At 42.1% G+C, this 27821-nt stretch overlaps 1 protein-coding gene across 14 annotated transcripts in view; it reads left to right on the top strand.

Moving 5' to 3' along the window:
* The window catches only part of mbnl1 (muscleblind-like splicing regulator 1), a 53118-nt gene that overhangs the window by 5209 nt on the left and 20088 nt on the right, over positions 1 to 27821 (top strand). For 10 of the 14 annotated variants that reach the window (XM_030752701.1, XM_030752700.1, XM_030752698.1 and 7 more), the window contains exons 1-2: positions 10306 to 10505; positions 19565 to 20566. In XM_030752701.1, the coding sequence (XP_030608561.1) occupies positions 20393 to 20566 (174 nt within the window). In that variant the 5' untranslated portion in view covers positions 10306 to 10505; positions 19565 to 20392. Of the gene's footprint in view, positions 1 to 6158; positions 6180 to 10305; positions 10506 to 11290; positions 11520 to 19103; positions 19122 to 19564; positions 20567 to 27821 lie in introns of those variants that run through there. The other 4 variants (XM_030752690.1, XM_030752688.1, XM_030752691.1 and 1 more) reach the window with 4 other exon arrangements.

The following is a 27821-nucleotide window of genomic DNA, read 5'->3' as shown; positions in this document are numbered from 1 at the left end:
ATTTTTACACAAGTATCTGTACTTTCTACTTCTTACATTTTTAAACAGACTCGTTACTTTAGGTTTAACACGTCTGAGAAAAGTCTGCATTTCCGTCAAACATCAAACGATCTAAATGGAGGAATAATAACATAAAAGAGACAATCGTACTGGCGTATCCTCCATCACCGGACTTATCACGTACAAAGGGATTAAATACACAAACCCATTTAATTAATGTCTCATTTATAGCGCTATAATCAGGGGTTACAGCGGGCCAGACCGAGTCCGTAAGTTGCGCTCGCGGGACATGAACAGCTTAGCTAGCGCTACTGAAGAGGAGCGAGCATAAAGGGAGTAACGTGTGGCAGGTAAATGCAACGTTTCTAAATGCTCAACAAATATCTGCAAAGACACAAAGTGTGTGCAGTTTGTCACACAGTGTGTCTGCTAGCTAAAAGAAGAGCTGCTGTATTTCAGGGAGAGCAAAGAGAGAGAAGTTCACTCAGAGATGGAGAAAGAGGACAGGAGAGGAAGAAGAGAGGTTAGATTTAACGGTAAGGACTGCAAAACAAGTATGCTGACTTTGTGTTATTCAACGATTGTATGAAAATACTGCAGTTTAGTACCTAATACCTTTTATATTATTACAATAATATACAATATAATGAGGTTCAGTTAGCTTACAGAAAAATAGCAGGTAGAAACGTCCTCCAATAAGCTACTTTTACTTTCTTACTTTGAGTACATTTCAGAGCCTGTACTTTTTTACTTTTACTTAAGTAAAGAAATTGAACCAGTACTTCAACTTTTACCAAAGTATTTTTTAACACAAGTACTTGCACTTCTACTTAAGTATAGAATGTCAGTACTTTTTTGCCACCTCTGGCCAACAGTAACTTAAATAAGCACTATACAACTAAGGTATGCAGAAGAGCTTCTCTGAATGCACATATTAAAACTTGGGCAACAGCAGCAGTAGACCACAGTTGCCAGTTCTGTCAACTAAGAACATCAGACTGAGACAGCAGAAGATTGGAACAACATTGCCTGGTCTAATGACTATGAATTTTGGATGGACGGGTCAGAATTTGGCATAAATAACATGAAAGCACAGATCCATCCTGCCTTGTAGCAACTCTTCAGCCTGCTGCTGGTGGTGTAATTGTGTGTGTGTGGGATAGTTTCTTGGCTTATTTTGTGCAATTAATACCATTTGAGCATCCTTTAAAGACCACAGCCTACCTGAGTATTGTTGCTGACCATGCCCATCCCTTTATGACCACAGCGTGTCCATCTTCTAATGGCTGCTTCAAGAGGAACCCCACAACATGTCACAAAGCTCAAATCATCTTAAACTGATTTCTTTAACATGACAATGAATTCATTGTACTCAAATGGCCTCCAGATCTCAATCTTATAGAGCACCTTTGGGATGTGGTGGAACAAGAGATTCATATCATGGATGTGCAGCTGACAAATCTGCAGCGCCTGTGTGATGCTATCATGTCAACGTGGACCAAAATCTCTGAGGAATGTTTCCAGCAACTTGTTGAATCTGTGCCATGAAGACTTAAGGCGGCTCCGAAGGCAAAAGCAGGTCCAGTCACCTACTAGGAAGATGTAACTAATGAAGTGGGTGAGTATAAATGCCATCTATCTTCAAAATACTCTGTCATATTTTCATTACATATTCATGACTGATACAAGATATTGTCTGTTTGATAGATGACTAAAAAGGATTGACTTATTGTTTCTCACTTTGGCACTGTCCACAGTGAAACAAATTGTTTTTATCTGTTCAAATGAAGTAAATAAGATAAAATGAAAGTGGAGCCCAGCATTGTGGTTTAAGTTGTCTGAATTGGAGAATGAAAACATCTGTTCTGTATTTAGCTTTGGATGGTGACTACAAGGCTGAACATGATTTTACAGCAACCTGCTCAGGTTCTGGTTTATTAATAATTCTTTTCTGTGCCGTTGGATGATTCTTATCCAAATGTGTTGACAAAACAAATAATTAAGCATCATAATTTCAAATACGTAGTTTTGTTGGCCTTTAGCTTATATGAGTTTTTGGTTGTTATCTGAATGTTTGGTTTGGTGCTGACAATTCACACAGATAATGTTAGTAGGAAAGGGAGGTTCAAATAGTTGCAATGATTTCCAGTGAACTGTGCTTACATGCAGAGGTGAGAATGCTAAAGCTGGATATGAAAATAGTGATAAACAAGTCTCAACGACTGTGTTAATAGTTGGTTTCACTTCCCGGTGTTTCCCTGTGTGTTGTGTCAAGTCTGTGCCTCTGTTGCACACTTCCTGTTTTATTTTGCCAGTTTCCTGTTCGGTGTGTGTTGTGTTTAGTTTTGCGTCCCCTTGTCTCAGTTCTGTGATTATCTTCAGCTGTGCCTCCCACCTTTTGGCTGTTCCCTCATGATCCCTCTGTGTATATATTGTCTGCGTTTTCCCTTGTTCCTTGTCGCGTCCTCGTTGTTGGCTTCCCCCCGCTGTGCGCCTTTATGTCTATGTTCACGTCCTCGTTCATATTCATATTCTAGTTTCAAGTGAGTTGCTGCTGGCACCTGACCAGCTTTGTTAATGTCCTTTGTACTAGTAAAGCTGAAGTCTGAGTTTAGTTCTTACCTCTTGAGTCCTGCATTAGGGTCCTCTGCCTGCTGGCCACTGCAATTCTGTGACACTTCGAGTCAGATACACATAGAAATGAATGGATATCACTTTAGAAATTACAGTTTTCAACTCCTTTGAGAGGAGATTAATTGAATTAACAGTTGCCCATAACACAAGAGACATGCATAATTCGCTTTATAAAAACAGTCAGTGATGGAGCCTTTATCTCCTCATTATGTGGGGTGGTCAGACAGGGACCTTGTATAAGCTAATGGGATTATGTCAGCTTGAATTGGTCTCTGTTGAGGTTATTACACACACACATGCAGTGAAATGGAAGCCGTGTGTTTGTCTGCTCACTATAGGTGGTGGGAACTGAAGATGATACTTCAACACACCACCATAGATAATCCTATTGTGTGCTCCATACCATGGCTTATGTGATCACTGTCTTCAAGAATACATGTGTAGTTATATAAACACAGAGATGCAAAGGGAGTTGGGACTCAATGAGTAATCCTCATCTAATCCATTTATTTTAAATACATGGGCTGTCATGCTTATTAAATAGTGATGTGTCTATCGTTTTCATGTATGCACAGAGTTGCAGCACTGGCTTAGGCATATCATACACCCTGCTTCCAAAGCAAATGCTTTGCACATCAGTGCAAATTAGCATTTCTCTCAGTCATAGGTTTATTTAGTCCAAACAAACTGGAAAATACTTCTAATATAAAGAAAATGCTCTTCTGCATCTCACTAGAGTTCAAACCAAGTGTCTACTCTCTTTCTCTCTGTCACATGAAGATCAGCCAGATCACGATGGAGAAAAAAAAATACACTTCCAGGCCTGCAGCATCTAGTTATCTACTTTCACTGTAGGCTGGGGTTATTAAGGATTACATGACACACTGTCTGTGCCCGTCTGAGTGGATAGTGTAAGTATAGATGGTGATTAGTTCTCTCTTCTCACCTAATTACTGGTGTGATCCTACTGCAAGCTGTTGTGATACTCTCAGTGGACCATCATGTCAAAGTCAGTTACAAAACCAAGTTGTCTGTGTATCTACTGAGAGCAGGGTAAAGATAAGATGGTTGTAAAAGTGTCCAAACTGGCTTGTTAAATAAATTTACAGTTGGAGTAATTCAAGTAGGTGGTTTGTTAAAATATTTACATAGTTCCGTCTGTGCTACTTTATGACTTTTAGAACTAGACAGTGATTAAAATGGCACATCTGTATAACAGATTTTGACTGTCACCCCTTCTCTCGCTCCCTCTTTCCAGCCCCTTAGTTTAGTTACGTATGCAGTAGTGCCACTTGCAGACAGCAGTGTCCTGGGAGCCCTAAAAAGGGAAGGAGTCTCACTCTTACTCCTGGCAGCTTGTGGAGCAGCGACGGCTAAATTAGGCCTGGTTTCATTGACTTCCAATCCACCAACTCACAGCAGCTCTTCATAGGAGGGGAGGCTCAGTGGTGATAAGTGCTTCTGATGCTTCCTCAGAGCGTTTCCTGACACTCCCTGGGTAAGTTAAGTCAGATAGCGTGGTGATACATCTTTGTGTTTACCAAGGATTAAATACAACACATTTTGTGAGGCTTAGCATTTTAACATCACTAAATCATCATACATTGAGCAAAATTACAAAAAAAAAATCTCTGTTTCTGTGTCTGCAAACTCCTCCTGCATGATCAGGGGTTGTGCAACCAAACTTGGCACACAGGTGCATCTTGGGCCCCTGAAGGTTCTTATCTACATCAGAGTTTACAACATAGTCATGTTGCCTACCATCCACCTAGCAACAGCCTAAAACTACCCTTCTTTTAGCATTCATGGACCTATTACACCTTATGAAAGCATCCTATTGTTTTAATTTCACAATAATAACATTTACAACCCTGAATTATGTGTAATATATTATGAGGTCATCTCTGTTGGGTTCTCGCTGTATTATTGTAGGGTCTTTACCCACAATACAAAGCACCTTGAGACGACTGTTTGTTGTGATTTGGCGCTATATAAATAAAATAGAATTGAATTGAATTGAAATTGAATGTTGCCTAGCAACCATCTACCAATGGATTTGAATGACCTGTTTTGTTTTTTTACTTTTTTCAGTGTGAATAAGCAATACTGTAGCATGGGCTAGTACCAATAATTACTGTGTATGTTATTCTGATGATTTTTGATGGAATTAATTTATTTTGTATTCCAAATTGTATCACGTGTGATGATTCTGACCCTGAGGGTGGACATTCAGACGTGCTCAGAGATTAAATACTAGCAGATTGTTCTAACATCTGCTAGTTGTTGACTGGATTTATAATAATGTGTTGCAGTACAGCACAGCTGAATAATTCAGCCCTAGAAGTCCATATTCAATTGCGCATCGAGATTCAGTATGCGGATGCTTTTTTCCCCCCGTTTCTTTAATGCACACAAAAGCATAAAACCATATAGCACTTTTAAATAGATCTTTGCTCATTTATACTGGATTGAAGTAGCAGTTTTAAGTAAGGCACAATGCAGTGCAGAATATATGTGACCTTTATTTTGAAGACTTAAGAAATACTGAGACTAGACAAAGCATGCAAATTGCATTAACCTTGTTTTACAGGACTAAATCTTCTAATTCACTTAATAATGATAAATCACATCCAGTCCCAAAGTGCTGCTTAAGATAACATTGCACCTTGCTGGTTGAGTATTTTTGCTGATAAAATGCTTGTAGTCTGCCTCCTACTCTCTTCCCCTCTTTCCCCTAGTCCGTGCTGTCCTGTGTGATTGACCGCGTCTCTTTCTCCGTGCTGGCAGTCGGAAACAGGTGCTGAGTGCTGCTGAGTGTTGCTGCGTGTGTGGGCCCCAGGGGCCTGGTTCAACATTCCAGTGATAGTTTGATAGACACAAACTTTGGGGTGGAAGAGGAGGGGCGCAATGCCTGCAACAGCCTCACAAAAGAGGAATCGATGTGGTAAGTGAAGTCCCGTTATGATATGCGAGCTTTTAGGGCCATGGGCATGTGCTCCAAGCCCCCTTTCTTTTTTCAGTCTTCCACTTCCACTTCCTGATTTATAAAGTTATCCTGCTTATCTCTTAGCCTGCAACTTATAATGTCACAGGCAGTTCCTTTTTTTCAAACACTTTCAAGCATTTGCACACGTCATCGCACATATATACATTATATGTTACAGAGTGTGTGCAAATAGTAGTGCAAATGGACGAAAAGAGGAAGTTACAGAAAGGGGATACAGAGAGAGGCGGGGAGGATAACAAGGTGACCATATTTGGCATAAGCAGATAATGCAAGCAGAAGATGCAAATGAGATATAGAGTGGTTGTCATGGAGACTTGATGTTGCGCAGTGATGGTTCACTGTAAACCTGACCACATTTGTGGTATACCCGTTGCCAAGCAGAAGGTGCTATTATCAGAGTGAGAGAGATCAGTTAGAGAAGTAGAGGAAGAGAGAACTGAAGATGTTAGTAAATCCCACAATGCATTGCAGCAGCATGACCTATGCTGAAGTGGCTTTGTCAGTCCCAGAGGCACATCAGCGTTAGACAGACACACAGGTAAGCTCTCTGTCTGTAAATTTTGCCTGCAGAATTGATAGCTTTAGGTTGTTTTAACAGCTTCCAAGTGTGGTTATTTTTTGTATTTAATGCTTCCGATTTGTTTTGTTAGCCTTTCTTAAAATATTTAAACTGTAAGCTGGTTAACTTACTTTCACTTATGCTTCACAAAGGAGGAAATGTCAGCCTCTGTTTGACAAAGTTAACATGCAGTATTTTGCTTTTTGTTCACGTTTATGGAATTTGACTCTCCCATGTGATGTGTGTTGAGAGTTTAATATGGAGGGGGACTTTAAATGATAAATGCAGCAATACATACCCATAGGCTACATTTAGACAGCCAATTTGAAGAAAGCTGAAAGAAAGGTCTCTTTTGCAGAGGGTGTTTCCATTCGTTCTCTCCAAGATAAGCTTTAAGCTTGAGCGGCGCACACATGTACATATGCACTGTGGTGTCAGATAGGGACAAGACAGTGTGCTATTTCCTCTCTGTGTATTTCAAACCTGACAGCTTGATTTGCACCTGCTTCCCCCACCGTGTCAAAATGGAAAGAAGTTAAGAGAAAACCACAAAGTATGCAGGAGGGAAATGTGACTGCAAATTTGCACAAGAAGAGAACTCATTTTTTTTCTCTGTTAAGCTGTTTTAAGTGTTTTTGCTTTGTCATTCTGCAGCCTCTAATATATACTCTTGTGAAATCTGATGTTGAATGCGGCTTCCTGTTTTTGGTCTTTCTTAAAGACTTTATACCATTGCACTTGTTGCTGTGATGGTCTGTAATATGTGTGTGTGTGTGTGTGTGTGTGTGGGGGGGGGGGGGGGGGGGGGGGGGGGGCTAAGCAATAGATGAGCTGTCAGAGTTTGGTGCATATAAGCTCTGGGACATTTCCTCAGAGGAGTGAGAGTTCACATCAGCCAGCCAGTGTCATTTACAGACAGCTGAGAAATAGCAGAGTGCTGAGATGATAGGGATGCTAAAGGTGGAAAGCTGAGTACATCAAGGAGGAGGGAGAGAAAATAAAATCTTAACTGTTATGGTTTTCATTTGACATAGACAGAAGGGTCATCCAGGACAGACTTTGTTAGCTCTGGATTAAACTTACTGACTTTTGGAATATTTTGAGCTTTCTTATGAAACTGCTATTTGACGTTCTTCTTTTCTATTTCTATAAATGTGGAAGATTTCTTTCTTTCTTTTTTTAAAATATCAAAATTGATGTGGCAAGGGGAATTCCCAGCAGTGACATTACTAAAGCTACTTTCATAGACTTCCCTAACCCTGCAGAGCCACAGAAGAACGTATACGACTGTTTTTACATGACTGAGTATACTCCCCATGAGTATCTTGCTGAACTTGGTGTGTAAAAGTGGTGGAATTCCCCTTCAAGTATACTGAATACACTCGCTCTCTCTCTCTCTCTCACACACACACACACACACACACACACACACACACACACACACACACACACACACACACACACACACACACACACACCTCTTCCTGTTTTTGGTTTGTACCATTAGTATGTGTGTTAACAGTTTGCTCAACCTCAGTATGTTTATTCCTGTTGCTTTTTGCGCATCCTTCAGCACCTCTACAGCTTCACCAATCTAGAGAACACAACACCGCTGTGAGATGCAAGGCACGTGGAGTTGGAAGCTAAAACATCTGGCTGATGTCACACAAAAAGAAATATGATCTAGAAGAGTAGACGTACGCTTCTGTTGTGTGTTTGATCAGAATGAAACTTGTCAAAAGAGACGAGCAAACATTTGGTAACTGTGTAAGTTGGCTCTGCACTCATACTTGAAACTGGTGAGAGGAGTATGATCGAGTGGGTTATGACAAATAGACGAGGACTTATGAAGCCTTTAAGGCAAGTTTAGGGGAATTGAGATGCAGTCAAAAGTGAGATAACATGATGAAAAGACATAAAGATAAATGGATATCATAAAGAAGAGAAGTAAGCGAAAGATGCAGTGTACACTGCAGTAGAAGAAGGGAAATTCCACATTAGTGTCTGAGTTTCACAGGGAGCCCAGATCTTTGGAGGCGTTGCTAATATGTCTCCTTTTGAGCCAGATCATCAATCACCATGTTTCTTTATTATGGGTCAAGGAAAGCTCAGAGCCGTCAAACAGATTGGCCCACTAATCTAAAAGACAACACGTCTAGCAGGGTTGTTTCCATGCTTGGAAATAGATCCTTCCTTCACTAATGAATGAATGCTGGAAATAGATTAAAGCACACACATTGCTGTTGGAGTTAATAATGCCACTGTCAATCAGAACTTATATTAATACTTTCAGTTCTTTTTGTCTGCAGCATGTCTGCATGTTTTTTGTTCTCCAAGAGTTTGCCAGCGCAGTGCACCGGGGTATTTAGCTATAGGTAAAGGGTTAGCCGTGCTGCAGGGGCTCAGCCACAGATTGTCACCCAGGGTTTACAGTGCTGCTGTGTAGATTGGAGATGACTTATCACCAGCTTTGTATCAAACAGAGCTGTGCAGCCGTTGAAACAGGTCCAGCAAGTTAGGAAAGATAGGAACAGAGAGACAGTAGAGGTGTGATAGTTTTACATATGAGAGGCAATGGTTTTGAGTATTTTTTACATGTACATATAAGCAAATACGCCAGATGAAGAGTGGAATCTCTCCAAGTAAATATGCAAGTTCAGTTAATTTACATTCAGCGCTATGCAGCATTAGCATACTTTCCATATGAAAATACACTGCAAAGATGTTTTTTAATATTCCAGAGGAAGGTTCCGGGTATATGAATGCATTTTGTCTGTGATGGCAATCAAATGAAATGAGTCATAGACAATATGCATGATGAGTCGCAAAACCTGGCGTCAGCACACACTCAAAATCTGCAAGGATTCCTGCAGATGCCAGGGCCACTATCTCCATAGCTACCGGATATTGCAGAATCAGGTCCAAATCAAATTCTTGGAGGCTTCTTTAGTCTCTCTGGCGTTCTGTTAAATGCACGGGTTGCAGCAGCAGAAGCCTGGTGTCAACAACAATACAGGAGAGTTGGCAGTAACAGTTGCCTCTGTGTTTTCTGAGTTAGCCTTTTTTTAAAGATTATGTTTCTGACCTGCAACCAAAATGTACTGGTTTGCATCTTTTTTTTTAAAGAAGTAATTTTAAGTCTATAACCACTGGCTTAGTGCAGTTTGATTTAGTGCAGTTCACTGTGTAATGCTTTTATAATGTGGGCAGGAGCTAGTGTGAGGCTGGGCCGAGGGTTGCATGCCACAGACGAAAAGCAGTATGAAAGAGAGAGAGGGGATCCGGACAAAAGCCAGACCAAATCTGTTGCAAAAACCCTGTAAATCTTTCCATAACCGTTTCCTCCACACCCCGTATTCTATTCATTCTTTCCAATTGCCATTTCTTCCTATTCTTCCTTACTTCATTAAGTCCCTTCCTTTACTCATTCTTTCCTTTTCTGGTTGTATTTAACATCCCTCTCATGGCTTTTACTTCTAAAGCCCTTCCTCACTGTGCATGACCTTTCTTTGCTAGTATGTTTATCCTGTTACTAACGTGCATCTTTTCTTGTTGCTGGGTTTTCCCAATCTTTCCTTCCTGCCTCTTCCCTCTCTCCTACCTCAGCCTCACTGAATACACAAGGACAGTGCTGCTGTAACTGAGCCAGCACTTCCTGGTGTTTTGGTGGGGTGGCGGTGGAAAAGGGGTGTGGGGGGTGTGGCTAGCTTCAGTGAGGAAGAAAGGGAGGGAGAGGGAACTGCAGGATCTGTATGCCCAGCGCAGTCCAGGCTCCCTCCTCCTCTTCTTCCTCCTCCTCCTCCACAGCTGTTGCTACTGCCGCCCAGTGAGCACTACTTTCCTGCAGCAGACAGATGATCCAGAGGCTGGGGAGTCAGTAAAGACACAGCCCAGCCTGTCTCAGCACAGCTCTGCACAACCCAGCTTAGCCATTTGAAGAGGCAGGGGAGGGGAGACACTAGCGCACACAGCCAACGCTGCAACGCATACACACACAACCGCACAGGCAAACACTCCTCCTCTCTCTCTTGCTTTCTCCCTCTTGCTCTCCCTCACTCACTGGTGCTCGGCTCCGCACACAGCTCCTTTACTCATTCGCTGCTGATTCACTCGCTCACTCGCTTGCCTCCCCTTCTGCCAGTCGCTCTGCCGTGCTGTGTTCTGCCTGCCTGCCTGCCTGCCTGAGAATGGTCCAGCCGGTGCCTGGGGGTCTGCTGTTGCGGCCTGTCTGAATACACGCATAAACATACAGAGCCAGTCGACAAGCGGAAGCACGCACACACAAACTGGAGGGCAATGTGAGAGGTAAGAGCTCGGTTCATAACCCTCCTCCCTGATTCATTGGTTTATCTAGATCTTTCCTCCTGTGTGTGTGTGCTGCTGTCTTTACTTTCCAAAGTAAGGGCTTGTGCAATGGAGCATAGGTAGAGATGTGGAGATTGTTTGCCTTGGTGTCTGCTGTGTGTGAGGTGTGTGTGTGCATGGACCACATGGCTAACTTCCATTTGTTATTGCTTGTTATGTATATAACACACACACACACACACACACACACACACACACACACACACACACACACACACACACACACATTTAGACACATTCTTGGCTCAAACAAGACAGTCACACAATACCTCCTTCCTGAGGGTAGCGCTAGTTAGCAAGAAAATTTGCTGGTGTGTGTGTGTGTGTGTGTGTGTGTGTGTGTGTGTGTGTGTGTGTGTGTGTGTGTGTGTGTGTGTTTAGAGGGCCGTGGTTGTTCCGGGAAGCAGTGAAGAGGATCAATAGATCGCCCACTCAGCTTTCATTCCCTCCGTCTGACTCAACATAGGACACGTTGGGAGTTATCCTTCAGGGCTTGGTTAACAGAATGGTATCATTGGACTTTCCTATATGTCTTAGCGCTTTCTTGCTGTGTCAGCCCAAAGCAAAAGCGTGGATCTGCTGCATGTGTGTTTGTAACATGCATGTCCCGTGTAAGGCGAACTCCCGCCCCGCCATATGTAAATTATGTGTGACATGTGAAGCTGCTGCTACCTTATATGGTGAGCAGTATTTCAGTACGTTAGAATGTTTGCCAAGCATTTCGGGTCGCGGGAGGAGAGTGTGTGAGAGGGTGACTCTGTCTGTGGGAGTGTGTGTGTGTGTGTGTCTAAGTAAGTGTTTGCATGCGTCTGACAGAGGGGGAGTAACCGAGTGAGAGAGAGGAAGAAAGTTGCAAAGAGAAGGAAAGAAGGGAAAGAAGGACAGACAGACATGGGAGACGGAGGCCGAGTAAATGGAGAGACTTTACTTGTTGATCTTTAAACGGGAGTGAAAGTAAGTCGACTCAGAGTTTACTTTGTTTCGGGTGAAATGTAATACATTTTTTTCATACCAGTACAGGGCATTCTGGTTTGTCTGTATGGATCAGGCTAATTTAAAAGGAACAAAAAGCATTTTCATTTATACAATAATATTTGCTGGATCCAAATAGAGTCATTTCAGTGTTTTTTGAGAATGCTGTCTGAACAGCAGCTGGTCATGATTTTGTTAAAAGTTTGGAGCCTTCGTTCCTTCTCCTCCTGTCTTTGTCCTTCGCCTCATCATCTCTGCCTTCACTCCCCCTTGTCTCTGGGTATACTCTCGGTGGCTTGTTGGTGGTTGGGGCAATGATGAGGAATGTTGTTGTTGTTACTTAGAGGGATTCATGGTGGCTCAGACAGTAGCACACACACACAAGTATGTGCACACATGCGAGTAAGTGCAACAAAGACAGATGTGTGGCAGATTGCTTAGTAGACTTTGTAAACCCTCCACGGTTTTACAAAAGGTGTGCTGCAGGTAGACTGTCAGTTTCTGTCTGACGGAGGATCATGTCACTGTGATTATGGCAGATAAGAAGGTTAAAGATCACATTGCTCTCTCTGTGTAGAGTTGCATACGCAAAGAAATTCAGGTGCAAATTACTCTGTATTTATGTGTGCTATCATTTAGAATCTGCCCTACAGACAGGATTATGTGCATGACTGAATGTGTGCTGACAGGTTAAGCCTTTATTACATGAGGGCTTCTCTGTATGTTTCTGGTGATAGAACCACATTTCATCCTCTCTGAGCAAGTCTGACATGGCTTTGGTCAAATATGACACACTTAACAATATCAAAAGCTAAGCTAATGAGAAATTACTTCAGCAACCTATTACACTGGTAATTAATGACTCCTTAACCTGGCTTCATACATATTTCTTTCTGTTTTAAACCAAGCTTTGTGCTTTTTCAGGCTTCTGTTTCAGACATCACAGTATAGCACCCGTGCCCATTTTATCTGAGTTGCACAGCAGTGCTAGTATGTGGGATGAGTGGTGTGTCAAAGCTGCCGTTTGTGCAGCCAGTAATAACGGTCTAGATATTTCATTACTGTTCTGTCCAGAGGTACACATGTCAACACAAGCTTGCACTTGTTTCTCTTGACAGCCATGACATCTCAGGCCTCTTCATCTCAGAAAGCGTGTCAGATGGCTATAACATTTATAACACCGCTGCCCTACTAGTCTGATTCTCTCACTCAGTCTTTTTCTAGCAGCCTTACTGCTTTGCCTTTGTTTCTAAGTTTGCCTCGGTCTAGTAGAGAAGGGGCCCCATTAATACTCAGTTAACGTAGGTATGAGACATTGCGTGGCCTGGTCACTGGGGACTAGGGCCAGAGAAAGGTGACTAGGGCAGAAGATAAAATTGGTGACTGGTAATGTGTGTTTGCATGTAATACACAGATAAGGAAGCTAAAAATAGGTACTCATCGTGGGACTAGTAGTGGAACACATGATTAGATGCCTTAGTGCTTGTCCAGGAATGAAAATTTTGTTCTGCACATATGTAAATGAAAAATATAGCAGACGCATGGAGAGTTATTACCTTAAAAGGAAATAATGAGGAGAGAATTTTCAGACTGACAGTTTGTGCTACTTTGCGAGAAAAAAAAAAATGATTTAACAAAACTGCTGCAGTGTGTTTGGGCAAGATCACACAGTCACAGCAACACTTCTGGGTCATCGGCTGAAACAATATAATGTATGTGTTCTTTATGTCATGCATATAAGGTATGTACAGTGGCTTGCAAAAGTATTCATACACCTTGAACTTTTCCATATTTTGTCACATTACAACCACAAACATAAATATATTTCACTGGAATTTAATGTGAAAGACCAACACAAAGTGGTATACAGTTGTGAAGTGGAAAGAAAATTATACATGATTCAAAACATTTTTTATAAATAAAAAACTGAAAAGTGTGGTGTGCAAAAGTATTCAGCCCCCTTTTCTCTGAGTGCAACCAATTGCATTCAGAAGTTGCCCGATGACTGCTAATGACTAAAAAGAGTCCAGCTGTGTGTAATCTAATCTCAGTACAAATATAGCTGCTCCGTGACGGCCTCAGAGGTTGGTTAAGAGAATATTGGGGAGTAAACAGCATCATGAAGTCCAAAGAACACACCAGACAGGTCAGGAATAAGGTTGTGGAGAAGTTTAAAGCAGGCTTAGGCTATAAAAAGATTTCCCAAGCTTTGAACATCTCACGGAGCGCTGTTCAATCCATTATCTGAAAATGGAAAGAATATGGCACAACTGTAAACCTACCAAGACAAGGCCGTCCACCTAAACTTACAGGCCGAACAAGGAGCGCACTGATCAGAGATGCAGCCAAGAGACCCATGGTGACTCTGGACGAAATGCAGAGATCCACAGCTCAGGTGGGGGAATCTGTCCACAGGACAACTATTAGTTGTGCACTGCACAAATGTGGTCTTTATGGAAGAGTGGCAAGAAGAAAGCCACTGTTCAAAGAAAACCATAAAATGTCCCATTTGCAATTTGCCAGAAGCCATGTTGGGGACACAGCAAACATGTGGAACAAGGTGCTTTGGTCAGATGAGACCAAAATTGAACTTTTTGGCAAAAATGCAAAACGCTATGTGTGGCAGAGAATTAACACTGCACATCACTCTGAACACACCATCACCACTGTCAAATATGGTGGTGGCAGCATCATGCTCTGGGGCTGCTTCTCTTCAGCAGGGACAGGGAAGTTGGTCAGAGTTGGTGGGAAGATGGATGGAGCCAAATACAGGGCAATCTTGGAAGAAAACCTGTTGGAGTCTGCAAAAGACTTGAGACTGGGGCGGAGGTTCACCTTCCAGCAGGACAACGACCCTAAACATAAAGCCAGGGCTACAATGGAATGGTTTAAAACAAATCATATTCATGTGTTAGAACGGCCCAGTCAAAGTCCAGACCTAAACCCAATCGAGAATTTGTGGCAAGATCTGAAAACTGCTGTTCACAAATGCTCTCCATCTAATCTGACTGAGCTTGAGCTGTTTTCCAAAGAAGAATGGACAAAAATTTCAGTCACTAGATGTGCAAAGCTGGTGGAGACATACCCTAAAAGACTTGCAGCTGTAATTGCAGCAAAAGGTGGTTCCACAAAGTATTGACTCAGGGGGCTGAATACTTTTGCACACCACACTTTTCAGTTTATTATTTGTAAAAAATGTTTTGAATCATGTTTAATTTTCATTCCACTTCACAACTGTATACGACTTTGTGTTGGTCTTTCACGTTAAATTCCAGTGAAATATATTTATGTTTGTGGTTGTAATGTGACAAAATATGGAAAAGTTCAAGGGGTACGAATACTTTTGCAAGCCACTGTAGGTTAAGCAGTACTTGTATATAGTTGGATTCAGTAACACTGTAAGTAGTGTCTTGGAAAGGTGTTGGTGCACCATGATCTAGCACAAAAGTGTAAGTGCAGTAATGCCTGGTTTTTACACTTTCTAAACTGCTGGAGGAATCAACACCAGAACTCTAAAGGATATTCTCCCATCTAATACGCCTGCCCAGAATCTTCCACAGTTGCTCAGTTGGACTAAGATCTGGTGACTGCAAAGGTCAGAGCATATGATTCCCTTATTTTGATACTCATGAATTGCTCACTTGTTATCTTTCTTTACTTTTGGCAATTCATGATCATCTTAATGTGTATTAGCAGAAATTAGCCCGTCTCGGTATACTGACACAGACGACGTAAATGCGAGCCAGAGAGCCACTCTATGAACCATAAGGCCCGCCATTATCCTCACTGTCCGCTGATTTCACAACATCCTTACACACACATGTGCGCACAAAGACGCAGTGTTGCGCACAATCAGATATTCACCACAGTTTAAGAATACCCAGTGTTGAGTCAGATAGAGGTTTGTGTGTTTACACAGGTTGTCATTTGTGTATGCAGTGTATCTGTGTGTGTGTGTGTGTGTGTGTGTGTGTGTGTGTGTGTGTGTGTGTGTGTGTGTGTGTGTGTGTTTAGCTCTGTCCATGTGTGCCATACAAGAGATCTCATTGTCTCCAGAGGTTTGCTCCTCTAGAGGAATCAATAGGCATTGTTAGTTTTGCATTCCTAGCCGAAGACTGACTTTCAGAAACTTTAATCTGATAAATAACTTGATGCGACTAATAAATGAGAAGAGATAATGACTTGATGATGAGGAGGAGAATGCCAATGAAGATGATAACAATAACATGCAACAACTCAGAACAGCAATGTTTGCACAGCTCTCTGTCCATGTGAGCTGCATTTGACCCATTACATCAGTTCACATCAAACTAAATTCATAAATGAAGTGTAAGTAAGTAGTGTATACCTGTATAACTGGCTCTTGTACCAATTTTTTGCATATTTTACTGACTGCAGTCTCTCAGCTGAGAATTCTTGTCACCAATAGAAATGTGGTATACTCAGCGTTGTACATTATATCTGTGATGGACAGAGCAGCATCCCTGAGCCTGTATGAATGCAGAAATGATAAAGAATGTATCAATATGTGTCCAGGTATTCCCCGGTGTGTATGTGCATATTTAAATGCCAGTGAGGACATATTGGCATGCTATCTTCTGAGCACATGCAGCAGTAACAACAGCAAGGCCAGAGGTGTTGCATTTCCAACAGTGTAAATGACCTGTATCAGCACACTGTCACCCTGACTCCACCTCTGGCAAAATGCTGAAACCACTCCCTTTATTGAACAGCAGCAAACCAAAAGGCATGAGCATGTCTTTCGCCGCATCACAGCCGAAAATAGCAGCTCTGTCTCAAAGCAGTGGTTTGCTAATTAGGTAGCTATACCAGATGGTGCAATATAACCAAGCATACCTGCATTTTGCTTCAGATTAATCTCTGCTAATACTGTGTTAGTTAATCCATTTTATGCCGTTATGCAAAAGAAAAAAGAAAAAAAAAAAAGAGCCTTCAGTATTTTATAGCCATGATGTTAATTTGTGCTTATTTAAGCTAATGATATGTAACTCATTTTTATTAAAACTGTAAGCCGTACCTTCTTTCTTATTTTCTTGGTCCTGAGCAATTTTCTATTCGCAACAATGACTCAGAAACCCCAACATCAGCCCACCTGATTAACGTTTCTTTAGTAGCTTCCACTTTTCAGCCAGCTGAGACATGTCTTCATGTACGACCATCATTCAGCACCATCCACCATACGCATCAGTGGCAGGTTTTAGGCATTGTACGGGCTTTAAGCGTAGGGTGGATTTTCATAGTGTCTTGCTCAGTGAGAGCAGATTTGTTTCATGCCTCAAAAGGAAGCGAAAGTAAAAGATGCACAGGCTTGGTTTTCAAAAGTGTTTGTACCATAAAAACATATGCTATTGTCACATGACTGATTCTTCTTCCTCTTCCTCTTCTTGTTGCCTCAAAGTCTTTCAACCACGTGTCCTAAAGGGCGACAGGAAGCATATCTGGCTTGCGCTCTCTTGCAGTCTTCCCTTCCTCTGCTCCGATTGACCTTGCACCAGCTCACAAGACCTTGGAGTCTAAGGGAGGGCTGCCGAGGATGCTGATAGATAACGTAGGCCAGATAGTCACACCAAGGGTGCAAACACAGGGCCGTGGATGGAGTTGAGGTGGTGGAAACAGTAGAAAGACCAAGGAAGTCAAAGAGCCACCTGTTCAAATTATATTACTATTATAAATTTTGCGGTAAGAGCAGAGAAGAAGATAATGTTAAACAGTTGCTGATTTGAAATGGATATCCAAAGAGCACTGACAGTTAAAGTGGAATTAGATAGAGGGAGTGGCACACCAACAGAAAAGACTGTAGAGATGAGGAAATCAATAAGGGAAGGAGGCCCATGTCCAGACATGATGGATCATAATGAGTACTCATTATTACTCTGGCTCGTCTTACACCATATTACATCGTTTCTCCCTCACAGCTGTGTTCTCATCTGACCAAAACCACAGAAACTGATTAGGCAGCCCGACAGAACTCAGGGGCCATCAGCTTGTAATGGATCAAGTCGTCACGCCCTCTCGTTTGATTGAAGACAGTTCCAGGTGCCTTCAGTTGAAAAAAATCTTCAATTAGATGTCTCTGTTCCACCTCATTAGTAGCATCCAGACGTGGCTTTGGTTCAGAGATGATCCTTGCTCGGCGGAACTCCAGAAAGTATGTTTGTGTCGTGAAAAAGTGTCACTATGAGCCCTATCGGACTGAACTGTAATAAATACATGTAAGGTCAACATTTAGTGATAAAAACAGAGAGGGTTCAGGATTACTCACAAAGATTAGGCTCCACTTGATATTTACGCAGCAGTGTACATAAGCTGATGAATGACTTCACGTGAATAGAGTTCATGGGAACAGAAACATGCCCATAGTTGTATAAACAAAAAAATGGCATGCTGGAAGAGTTGCACTCTAAAGAAGACATTCAATCGAATTTCTGCTACTCAAAAATGTCTTTTGGCATTAAAGGGCAATTAAAGAGCATTACTGCTTCTATTTGAACATTTACTAAGAGATTATAATCTGAAAATACTGAGAGAGAGAAGAGAGAGTGATCTTTTCTGTTTGTGTTTTATTGGAAAGTTCATTTATTTTAATCTCCCTATAATGCATGATATGAAAGATAATTTCCTGGTTATGTGTATAGGAGGGGGTGGGGAAGTTGTGGCATTTGCATTACGACTGCACTTGTATGCCAAAGGTCATTTCTAGCACTAATGGTACTTATACTATCATAAGGGTCATCCAAGGTGAACCTAAAATGTTTTGTCTCTCTGGCTCTTTCTCTCTCTCTCTCTTTCTCTCCAAATACATTGTTTATCCATGTTGCTGGGTCATCATGGCCTGCGCTGCACTGCTGCAGGGCTCTGATATAGTTTGTTGCAGTGTTGTAAAGTTAGCAGTGGTTGGTTGGTGGCATTGCTGAGGGTGCACATGCTTTTCTGGGGAAAGCGATTTCACTACACAGGGTGTGGTGACTTACTCTGGCTTAGTGATAAGGGCAGGATGGGCCCCTGGGAGCCCAATCATGCAAATTCCCCTATACAATGGATTCACCAAAAATAGAAACCACTGGCAAAATTGCGAAATTTGAAAGAAAACAAAAAAACAACACCCACCCTAACTCATTTAAATGTGATAAATGGGAAAATTCTGACAGTGAAATAATAAACATGATGTTATCACTGCAGGCAAGCTCAAATTTGTCTGAGGGCTTTGCAGTATGGCAATGACGTTTATGTTATTTCTTATTTAAAAATAAAATGATGTTATCTAGAGTCTCCAGTGACTCTTAATGTTTTGATCAAAAGAAATTAGTACAGCCTGTGTGTCTCTGTCTTTCAACAGCAGCAGGCAGGTCAGCCTCCTGTTTGCTCTCACCTGGCGCTCGGCCCAGAATGTTGCTGCAACTCTACTAGCTCTCATTGGTCGCCACTCTTGCAAGGCTTCGCAAGAAAGGAAATGACTAACCTCTTCTCCCTCATGCCCAGCCTCAACTTCCCCCTTGCTTTCACTCTCTTCCTTTCTTTCACCTCTAAACACATTTGTAATGGCTGGCTTTGCTACACTGGACTGTAAGTGATGCGGGATTTGATCTGTTTTTTTTTTTTCTGCGTTGTCCAGATGAAGTGGAAAGTTGTGAATGGCTGCTTTGTGCATTTCTGTGTATGTGTGCGTGCGTGTGTGTGTGTCTGTGCATGTGTGTGTGTCTGTGTGTGCAGCATGGCGTGATGAAGGTGTGCTTGCACTATGTGTGTTTAGAGCGCAGGGCGGGTGAAAGTTTTATTTGTTTTAGCTGACACCCCTGCATTTCTGAGATTTTTACATATTCTTCATTCCCACAGCTGCGTAGCTCAGCAGTGGCATGACTTTCAAAATGCCGCAGGTCAGAATCTCGTCCGAAAGATACACGAGAGGGAAAATAGACATGAAAGTTTTCTTTTTTTAAATGTATTGCATGATACTAATCTCTCGTTCTCTTTTCCCCTCCTTTCTGTCTCTCTCTTTATCTCCCCAGAGGAAGTGCCTTCCCTGATGTCTGCTGCAGCTTTGACCTGCTTCTACAGCTGAAGCTCCTCCCTCCCCCCCTGCCTCGCTCGCTCGCTGCCACAGCAACACGAGTACAAGGACAGCAACCACACCCTCCTCGCAGCCTTCGCTCCAACCCCATCCACTACCATCATCATCCACTCCACGCAGCCAGACTCTGCTCTCCTCACTAGACGGCCCTGCTGCCAGCCGCTATCCACCAGCTGACCAGCCTTACCACAGCAGCCCAACACACCACCAGGCCCACACAGCATCACCTTGCCTTTCACCTTCGCCTTCAACCCTCTGAAGCCTCCACTCAGTCCTCAGTGTCCTTAAGCTTCTTGTAGCAGGCTACACCCAGACTGTCACCTTTGTTGCCTGCTTCACTGCACCTAACCAGAGGGCTCTCAGTCCGGCTATCACCTTCGCCTGGGAATGTTATAGATGATACAGCTCAGTAAGCAATAAAAAGTGAGAGAGAAAAGTCTAATCAAGAGAGGCAACTTAACTGTTAAGCTAAGTAGTCTCCCCTGGATATAATAACTTTGTCAGCTGCTGTTTGATCAGGAAAAGGACCCATTAACATCCACAGCAAAGCGTTGTCCTGCAACATTTCACTTTGGAGAAGGAGCCCTCTCAATCAGTACAAACTTTTCTTTTTGAATGTTTCATTTCAGCTTCACAGACACGTATCCCAGACAGTAACAACACCGATAAGTAAACAGAGAAAAAGATTTTGGATAACAGCACTAGAGGTATTTAATTCGCGTTTGAACAGATCTCTGCTCGGAATACTCTTTGCCAACATCTTGCGATGGCGATGAACATAACACATATCCGTGACACAAAGTGGCTGACACTGGAAGTATGTAGGGAGTTCCAGAGGGGCACATGCTCGCGCTCTGACCAGGAGTGCAAGTTCGCTCATCCAGCAAAGAGTTGCCAGGTGGACAACGGACGGGTCATCGCTTGCTTTGACTCACTTAAGGTAAGAAAGGAGAAGTGGTGAGCAGGAAATCTGGAGTCGATAAGGAGATATAGATAAGAGACTGAGCACGTTCAGTCTGACAGGCAGTTTGAGGGAATTTATGGTGTTGCAAACTGGAAATAACAAACTGGAGTGCACCATCTGGCCACAGCATGTGCTCTCCTTAGTCCCACCTATTTCTGGTCAGGTGACTGGAACATGTGATGAAGAGTGCAAAATCGGGGGGGGGGGGGGGGGGGGGGGGGGGGGGGGGGGGGGGGGGGGGGCAGCTTTTTAGATGCAGGAAGCAGCAGTCCAGCATATTTAACATAGCACTGTAGAATTTTCTGGGACGGTCCAAAATGTTTTGATTAGTGTTTACTTTCGAATGGAATTCATTCAAGAGTCGGCTGCTTTTCCGACTGATTACACTGTACATAAACACAGTTGCATTAATTTACTACAATAGCACAGTTCCTCTGGAAGTGATAATACTTGTTGTGTTTCAGTGTGTGAATAGAAAAACAGATGAACAGTCTGATGAATAGTCAAATGTACAAACTCATATAGATGCCCTGAGCGCAGCTCAGCGGCTAGAAAAAGAACGAGGCAATAGCGTCATCATGTAGCTCTCACTCACTGAAACCACTTCCTGTTCAGAGGCCTAAGGGCAGTTAGAGGGGGGATTGTGTGCGTTTCTATATGTGTCTGTTTTAGAGCAGAGTTGGGGGCAGATTTGGGGCACTGTATGCAGTAATTTTCCATTTTTAGGCAGCAGCAGGAAAGCAAACACCTCTTTATTTCTCTCGTTGATTCTCTCTCTTTCACAATGTCTCGTTTTATCGGCGCACAGAATCTCTGGAGATGGGTGGACCTCAACCCAAAGTTTTCAGCATTGATTTGGCTGTGTATGTTTTTAGTGTGCTCATTGACTGTGTGTGAGCGGGGTTAGGATGAGGACAGCGTGTGCGTAAGGCAACTTGGGAAAATAGTCTTTACAGCCAGATGTGGACAAAGGTGCATTGTCAGGCCCAAGCAGATACTTCAGCGGCTTCTTCACTATTTGGTGACATCAAAATTACAAGAAAAAATGTATATATTTTCAGTTAATATAGTTTAATCTCCTGAAATCTTCTCATAATACTGCAAATTTGCAAAAGGGGAACATAATGCACTGTTATAATCACAAACAATTTAGTTCTGTGAGCAGCCTCATATAGTGACGATTTTGTGTTCCCAGATGTAAATAATGTTCACCCAAAACAAAAGAAGTGGCCTCCAGTTAAATCCAGGTTATAAGAACCTGGAATCCTTCTGCAGCAGCATAACTGTTAGTAACATAACACAACGTTACCTAGATGTCACAAGCCCCCGAGTTCAGCGTCAATGGCCACGTGAGGATATTGACTTAGAGAGCAGTGGCGGTTTTATCTACAGGCAGATGTTTAAATTGTCACACTGTGGTAAAGGTTGCCACTAAAAAGTGACTGGCAAATATATGGTGGATTTTTTTTGAAGGACTCTAGAGGCCTATTTTAGTAGTTTGAACTCATTTTCCACTAGGATTTGTATATTAATGGAGATGGGTAAAACTTTTTTTAACCACTCGCCCCATTTTTTCCACTGGTAATGAAAAACAGAGCATGTCTCTGAAACCCACAGTGGAAACAGAAGGAGAAAGCAAAATACAGAGAAAGAGCAAAAGAGGATGGAGGAAATATCAGAAAGGAAACCTGTAAATTTGTTAGCTAAATGATTACACCATAAGATAAGACCTAAAGATCCTGGCGCACATGCACACACACACACACACACACACACATATTCACTACATTGTTAGTTTTTCTAAACAGTCCCACAGACACATTCACTGAAAAATCAGCTGTCCTAATTCTATTTAACACAGATTGAGCGGTTGAAATAGGACAAGTACTCGAATGAGTTGTGTTACATGAAGCCACATTGCCCCCCCCCCCCAACACGCAGACACTAATGTGCCCTCCTAGACACATGTGCACATGTTTTCTGCCCATGAGAGAGGATCGACCTTCTTCTTGAGAAGTGTATAATTAGCACAGGTCTCACATGATCACCAGTGCATAGCTGAGCAGGTCACACCCAAACCCAGTCATTTCCCCAACAGCCACTCTCGCGCTCATTTTGGCCTCCTTTTTTCACATGTTGCACACAAACACACATGCACATATACAGTCACAGTCTCACACATTGAATAATGTCTGTCCAGCACTAAATAACTTTGGAGATAATATGTTGATACTAGAAATAGCAAACGGAGTTAAATCATTATTTTTCATGGGGACATTTTCATGTCAGTAATCACACCACATTCCTTCAAGCAAGAAACTCAATTAGAACCACGTATTCACAGACCCACAACAGAGTTTAGGTGCTTTTGAATGTGTCCGTGCTTAAACAAGATACGTGTGGGTGTTTGCTGGCCTTAGACTTGGCCTTAACCCCAGAGTGCAGCCGTTTCTGTTGCCTGTCTATCTGGTTGGTGCAGCACAGACAGCTCAGCTATGTTGAAGCAGGGTAAATATTTGGAGAGGGATAATGGTAGCCTGGACTCCCTGATTTAAAGTCAGCTTTGTAAGTTTGTCTGTCAATGATTAACTGCAGAGCAGATAGGTGAGGTATAATAAATTGGAATCTGGATAAACATCGCACTCATAGCTAAAACTAATCTAGACAACAGATTAAGTGATGAGGCACACGGAGAGAGCTTAAAACATACCCGATAACGTCAAGGATGTGTAGCATAGTAACCTACTTTCAGCCTACGGTAGTTGTTACCACTTGTGCTCTCTACTTGCTACACTAAAGCTGACAGGACTGTAACGGGGGCTTAGGGTTGCAGAAACAAGTGTGCAACTTGCCTCATTAGTTTTTACTAGAATGAGTGTGAAGTAACATGGGTTGCTCTCTGCAGTAAATGAACTTGTTGTTGCTTGTTTTTATGCTCTTTAACAACTCCTTCTGTGCTATGCTGCTCAGTCTGTCTGTTACCTCAGGCCACACCCATTCCCAGGCAAGATGGGTCACATTACACCTGGATAACTACCCCTCCCTGCCACCACCACCACCACCATTACCACACGCAAAGCACGTATCTTACAACATAAATTAGTTGTCTGTGGAATTAGTTCAGGGGCTGGAATGACATCGACTCTGAACCCAGCAGGAGCAGGGTTCTTGTTGCTCTCTTCCAAGTCACAAAATGGGAGCGGTAAACGTCTGCCACGGAGGACAGTTTGAATATACACACACTTTCACACAGCATAGACTTTGTGCTTTGTCTACCTCCCAACCCGACACACCCACTGTCATCACATTTCTGAGAGCATGCACGTGCGTTAAAGCTGCATTTGTGGTTCGCTTGTGTTACTGCACTGTTCTGTGCTAAGATGGCTGATAAATAAGAAATATTGCTTATTTAACAACCACCAAACCATTATTGTTTTGTTCTTTGGTTTATGCTTCGGCACGTTAAATTTGAAATAAAATAACGGGTGCTACCGCAAAAGGTAAAGTTTCAACTTTTATTAGAGTGTGGTTTACATCAGTATAAAAAGAACTGTGTCACTAAGATTGGCAGTTCATGTGAACTTTTCTGTCAATATTAGTTATGAGTTCACCATACATGTGAAGAAAATAATAACAAGGCTCACAAAAGCGAAAATCTATCAGTAGTACACCCATGATAATTGGTTTGCCAAAGTCAGCTGTTTGGTATGTTGTTTAAAAAAAAAGCAGATGTACTCATGCAAATGCCTAACACGCTGCTAGACAGAGGATGTAGGCATACATATTTCCCTGTTGTTCATGCGATGTCCCGTGTGAGCCAAAAATCCAGAAAATTGACATTGCAGTTCAGAAAAATCTACCAAAAAGTTACCAATAAGTGTCTGGACCGATAAAACAAAAATCAGCCTCTGTCAAAAAAAGATGAATAGAGGAAATTCCTGAAAGAAAAAAAGCAATTCCCCATGACTCACAGCACCATCATCACCTGATATCAGTCTGATTGCAGATGCTCCCCCCCCCCCCCCCCCCCTGCTGAGACTAAACAGGGAAAGATGCCACAACAAGCTGCAGTCAAGGGCTGAGGGACCGTCCCCAGTGAAGATACGTGGTGTATGTTAATACCTGTGGGCTTAAGGAAGTCGTTGAATCCACAGGATTTTCCACAAACTGTTCCTGTCCAGTTACTTTCCAACCCCTCACACTGGTGGCATTTTTTGTTAGAAGGGTTACATTTCCCACATGGTTCTTTCTCTGTCAGTGTAAACATGCATAAAAGCTGAGACTTTACACTTTGTTTTATCCATTATCATACATCAGATTTAATACTTCTGGTCTGGACTGTGTGTCTCTGTCTTTTTCTGACTTCCGTTCTCATTTTTCTATCTGTCTTTCGTCTTGTTTTGCTTTTTGTATTTTGACAGCACGTTTAGACTCAGTACAGGGAGGTTAAATACACACAGGCGCACCAGACCGACATTTCTGGTAAATATTAACTGTGTTGCTAGCTGACGGCATTTTTGTGATTTCAAACAAATTATTCTGCCAGTCTCTACACTGAGTGACTGGATATGGCCAGCTGGCATTTCTTTGACCACTGATAACCTAAAGAATGATATGTTAAATCCATGTTAAATCATCAAAGGTTGACATAAATACATGATACATACTAAATAAAGATAGATGTGTCACATTCCAACACAGCAGTCACAAATGAACGCATGGGATCAAAAGCTGGTCATAGGTTGGCAACACTCACATTGCTTGTTTCACCGACTTCCAAAAAGTGCTAGCCAAAAGAAAACCTAGGTTCAGAACCCGACTAAGTCAAATGTAATTAGCAAGGTTTGTTTTCAGTGGTGGAGTTTAGTCAGATTCCTGCAGAAATGCTGTAATTTATACAGTGTTTCACAGATCCATATAAACTCTCTCCTCTACAGACTTTTCATCTTAATTGGATTTTTAATAGGATATCTATGACTGCATACACAAAAACTGTTTCACCCCTTTGAATAAATTTAAGGGGTAGATTTATTCATCCATATGATACATCTTATGCTAGAAGGATGCTGTTCGTGGCTTTGCTCAGTCTTCTCTGTAGCTGATTAAAATGAGCAGGTTGTGCTAGATAAGAGCTGAAACCCATAACTGGGATTTTATTTGAGTAAGTGGGTGTTTTTAGTTTTCCTTCTCCCAGCATCAGTTGGACCATGTTAATCCTGGTTGATGCACACACTAAACCACAGCCTTTCCTTGGCCTGCTTGTTTTAGGTTGTGTGTGCATCCTCGTCACATCAGTGCATCTATGCATCTTGTCTGTGAGCTTATGTGACAGAAGATCAGCAACAACAGTCTTTTCTTCTCAGTGTCAGCCGTCCCTGTCCCGACATCACACTGGGGCCATTTATAACACCAGTGATTCAATGATTGCTTCTTTAGCCACCCTTTCTTTAACGTACAGGCATAACAGAAAGCCGCAAATAGCCTGAGGGTTTGTTGGCACCGCCCAGCAGCAAATATTGACAGATCAAAGCCAAGATTCAAGTAGTAAATAATCTGAAACTCGTAAAAAAAATAATCTGTATAGTACTGTGCAAAATACTTAAGCCACCCCTCATTTCTTTACATTTTGCCAGTAAAATGGGAAATATTTGCAGCAATTTATAGAAAAATGTGCAAACATACATGGAAATATAGTATATAAAGGGAAAAAAGAGTTTGTAGAATTCTAACGAGCTTGAAAGTCAGTATTTGGTATGACCACCTTTATTCTTCAACACAGCCTGAACTCTCTTAGGCAGCTTTCTTGTAATTTCTATAAGTAGTATTCAGGAATAGTTCTCCAGGCTTCTTGAAGCTCTTTCAGTGTTGGCTGCCTTTTGCTCTGTTCTCTGTCAAGATGATCCCACACTGCTTCAATAATGTTGAAGTCCAGGTTCTGGGGGAGGCCAATCCATAATTGCTGGTGTTCCGATGTGTGTTTTTCAATCTAGGTATGCTTTTACTGCACTGGCAATGTGTTAGGCATTCCTAATCAGATGCTTTCCAGATGGTATTTTATGGAGGATCACAATCTGATGGTACTTTTCTGCATTAATAGATCACTGGCTAAAATGCAGCCCCAAACCATGACAGAGCCTCCACCGTGTTTTACTGAAGGCTGTAGATACTCAGTGTTGAACCTGATCTTCTCTGTTCATACAGATGATAATTGAACCAAAAAAATTCTAATTTGCATTCTTCACTCCATCAGACCTGTTGCCTCAGATTTTCAGTCCAGTTCTTGTGTAATTTGGCACTTCAGGTTTTTTGTTAATAGCTCTTTGGGAATCACCTTGTTGGTACCAAAATACTATTTTGTCTTTCAAACTGTTATCTTTTGCATTTTTCATAGATTTAACTAAATAAATAGGAACAAATTATGTGTTTTTGTGATAGGCTACTAGTAACAAAGATACAATTTAAAATGGGGTCTTTGATAAGTTCTCTGTTATGTGTAGACACAACACTTATTAATCCCTTGAGTTAGATGTCCTTTTTATTTATTGACAGTATAGGTTATGATAGGAAAGAGGGAGAGGACATGGGGAAAGACATGCGGCAAAGCCGCCACTCGAACCTGCACTGCCAGCTTTTGCCTCGTGGCATGTATGTGGTCGCCTGCTCTACCACTGAGCCACCCTGGTGCCCAATGTCCTTTTTATTTTGAATGATTGATAGGTGAGTGTTAATTCCTCTGAAAATGGTCAGGTACAAGGACTGGACTGAAAATGAGTGAAAAAGCAGCCAATGTCCAAAGGAAAACTTTGAAAGACCTTCAGAAAGCCTGGAGAACTATTGCTCAAGACCACTTTAAATATCATTACAGGAAAGCCTGGCTCCTTGGACACTAAATCTACAGAAATTGGTGGGGAGGGACATTATACAGTATATACGTAAACAATCCCAAAGAAACAAATAAGCACAAATTATTGCAGCCTTTTTAACAGTTTATTTCTGATAACAATATTACCAGATGCTGCAGTTAGCTAGGCCATTATCCCTCCCAGAAGACAGATGAGAACGTAGCTTGAGGGCACAGCTGCTCACTTGGATTCAACACCTTTTCACTCTGCCACTCCCACTCTTCGGTCCAACAGTCACCTTTACCCTGCACCTTTTCTCTCTGTTGATGCCGAAACATTAAAGAGGTTATGTCAGGGGCTCACATGCTTTCTGCTGGTAACTGTGAGGC

Source organism: Archocentrus centrarchus, chromosome 17 (assembly GCF_007364275.1).
Source record: "Archocentrus centrarchus isolate MPI-CPG fArcCen1 chromosome 17, fArcCen1, whole genome shotgun sequence".
Taxonomy (NCBI): Eukaryota; Metazoa; Chordata; class Actinopteri; order Cichliformes; family Cichlidae; genus Archocentrus; species Archocentrus centrarchus.
This window is presented reverse-complemented; position numbering and strand designations above follow the sequence as displayed.